General features: G+C 32.0%; 1 protein-coding gene across 1 annotated transcript in view; it reads left to right on the top strand.

Annotated features, from left to right (window-relative positions):
* The window catches only part of LOC119588613 (E3 ubiquitin-protein ligase listerin-like), a 21,243-nt gene extending 19,425 nt beyond the window's left edge, over positions 1-1,818 (top strand). Inside the window, exons 22-25 of the mRNA XM_037937253.1 lie at positions 75-292; positions 806-976; positions 1,074-1,265; positions 1,473-1,818. Of these exons, the coding sequence (XP_037793181.1) occupies positions 75-292; positions 806-976; positions 1,074-1,265; positions 1,473-1,532 (641 nt within the window). The 3' untranslated portion in view covers positions 1,533-1,818. The remainder of the gene's footprint in view (positions 1-74; positions 293-805; positions 977-1,073; positions 1,266-1,472) is intronic.
* Positions 1,819-2,510: the final 692 nt, after the last annotated feature.

Genomic DNA, 2,510 nt, shown 5'->3' with positions numbered 1-2,510 from the left:
TTGATAAAAAGAACAATATAAAATCAATGTCTGTCTATACTAAATACCTTTTCTCTATATGTTTCTCTCTACAGCCAAAGTAACTTCAAGACTTGTAGCTCATCTAGCATGCAAGGTTTATTATGATTGCACAAGCCGCATCCCTGCGGCCGTAAGACAGTGGTTCATAAGCTTGGAGAGGCATTTCCAGCAAGTTGTTGACCCCTTCACTGCGACATACGTATCTCCATTATTGATTGCACAAGAAATGGCAGCTGTAAGCAACTCATTTATGAAATTTGACAATATGACGGTAAGTGGAGGTAGTCTTGACACCATTTAACTAGTAGCAGTTTTTGGTAATGAAACTAATCAGCATGCTTTTCAATTCACTGAATTTTAGTATTTTTCTGTTGAATCTCATTTATCTAATTATTAAACTTTATTTTGCATTGCCATCTTACATAATTGTCAGTCAGCAGCTAGATCTTTTTTACCTGTTTGCATACTTGCAAAACAATGGTGATTCAAACTTATATTGTATATATTTTTTTACCTATAAACATTCTTTTACATCTCATAATTTTTCAAGATTGTATTTACTGCTTTTAGAGCCAGGGTTATGTTCATCACAGCAAAAATTTTGAAATATTTTGATATACATTCTTTTAACTTACAAATGAGAAAAATTTGCTTATTTCACATTTAGTAACATATCTAAAGTTTTATGAAAATGTGTAAACTAAATTATTTGTGTTTATGAAGATTTCAGTGAAGAAAATAGGTATGTCAAAAATCACTTACATGATTTATCCTCCACTCATAGGTGAAAGCTCGCACAGGTGCGAGGGAAGTAGTGGCCACATACACCATTGATGAGGCTAGCATGGAGATAGTTCTCCGAATGGCACCCAATCATCCTTTGTCAACCATTGTTGTTGAGGACCACCGAAGACTTGGTGTTTCAGTTGCCCAGTGGCGGAATTGGTTGCTTGGGGTAAGCATTTAATCCCAATTGTTATGGTCTCTTTTTGTCTGCAATCTGTGTTGATAATGACAGATGATCTGATATACCTTTTCTATCTTACTTTCAGCTAAACACAATGCTTTCCCACCGCAACACGCCTCTAATGCAGTCTTTAGCCTTCTGGAAGAAGAATGTGGACCAGAAGTTTGAAGGCATTGAGGAATGTTACATTTGTTACTATGTCTTACATGGAACCAACCACCAACTCCCAAAACTCCTGTGCAGGACCTGCAAGAAGAAGTTCCACTCAGCCTGTCTTGTAAGTAGATATCTTTGTTTGTTATTTGTTTTCATTCACAAAAGTTAGCATTCATAAAATATATCTGCTGTTATTCTTATTATAGATGAGATACTTTATAAGGACTGTAATTAATTTCTTATTGCTTGTTATGATGTTGAAATTTCTAAAAAGCTGATTATAGGGGGATAGGCATTCAGCATAATTATATAATTTTTTTCTTTTCAGTACAAATGGTTCAATAGCAGTAACAATTCAACATGTCCATTGTGTAGGGCTCTGTTTTAGTATAAATATCCATATATATATTCTATTGTGCTTGAATATTTTTATGTTAAAATTGTGGCCTTGAGTAGTAATGCGCATTGTGTCGATTTCACTTTATTTAGTCGTGCGAAGGTTGTTTTATTTATGGCTAGATTAATGTCAGACATGACTAGTTAACTTTAAAAGTATATTTGATTGGAATGGTGTGACTATATTCTGTTGATAATGGAAAAAAAATAAATTTTGTTGTTTAAATATAACAAGGTATTGTTATATTGTAATATTACATTAAACATTATTTTCCAAATATTTTTTTCTTCTTCTATCCTTGATTTTTGCTATAATCTGGAGATACCACCTTTTATATTGAAAATATATATTTTTTTGTTTTTGATTTTGGAGAATAATCATGTATAAAGATACATTTACATAAGTATGAAGTGTATGTAATTGATAACTCATTTATCTTCAAATTTTATTGAAATTACAAGTTGTGCACAACAGCTATGTAATAATACATATATAATAAAACATGCTCAAGATGTGCTGATGATATGAAGTAAAGTAATGAACACATTACAAGAAGTTTATAAACAGAATATTGAAATTTATTTTTGAAACATTTTTTCTAACACTATGTCCCTAGTGTGACTCAAGACATAATTGTATGATTGGAAGTGTTTACAGATAAAGCTGTAACAAGAAAAGTGTATGAGCATTGTCTTGTAAAGCTTAATGACACAAACATCAAAATGGCAGAGAAAACAATTGCATAAGGATAATTATTGTGAGAAAGGGTTTTAAAGTCTTACTACAATTACTCCCCATGGGTTCACTTCCTTAAGAATTTATATTTACTACAAGGAAAGCAAGTGTCAAAACTGTACCTATATTTCAAAAAAAGCAAGTCATGAGGGTATGTTTGTGATATTGAGAGTCATGGAACTGTTTACAGATAAAGCTGTAACAAGAAAAGTGTTGAGCCTTGTCTAGTAAAGC

The sequence above is a fragment of the Penaeus monodon genome, chromosome 24 (assembly GCF_015228065.2).
Source record: "Penaeus monodon isolate SGIC_2016 chromosome 24, NSTDA_Pmon_1, whole genome shotgun sequence".
NCBI classification, from domain to species: domain Eukaryota; kingdom Metazoa; phylum Arthropoda; class Malacostraca; order Decapoda; family Penaeidae; genus Penaeus; species Penaeus monodon.
Note: the sequence above shows the minus strand (reverse complement) of the source record. Positions and strands in the feature narration are given on the sequence as shown.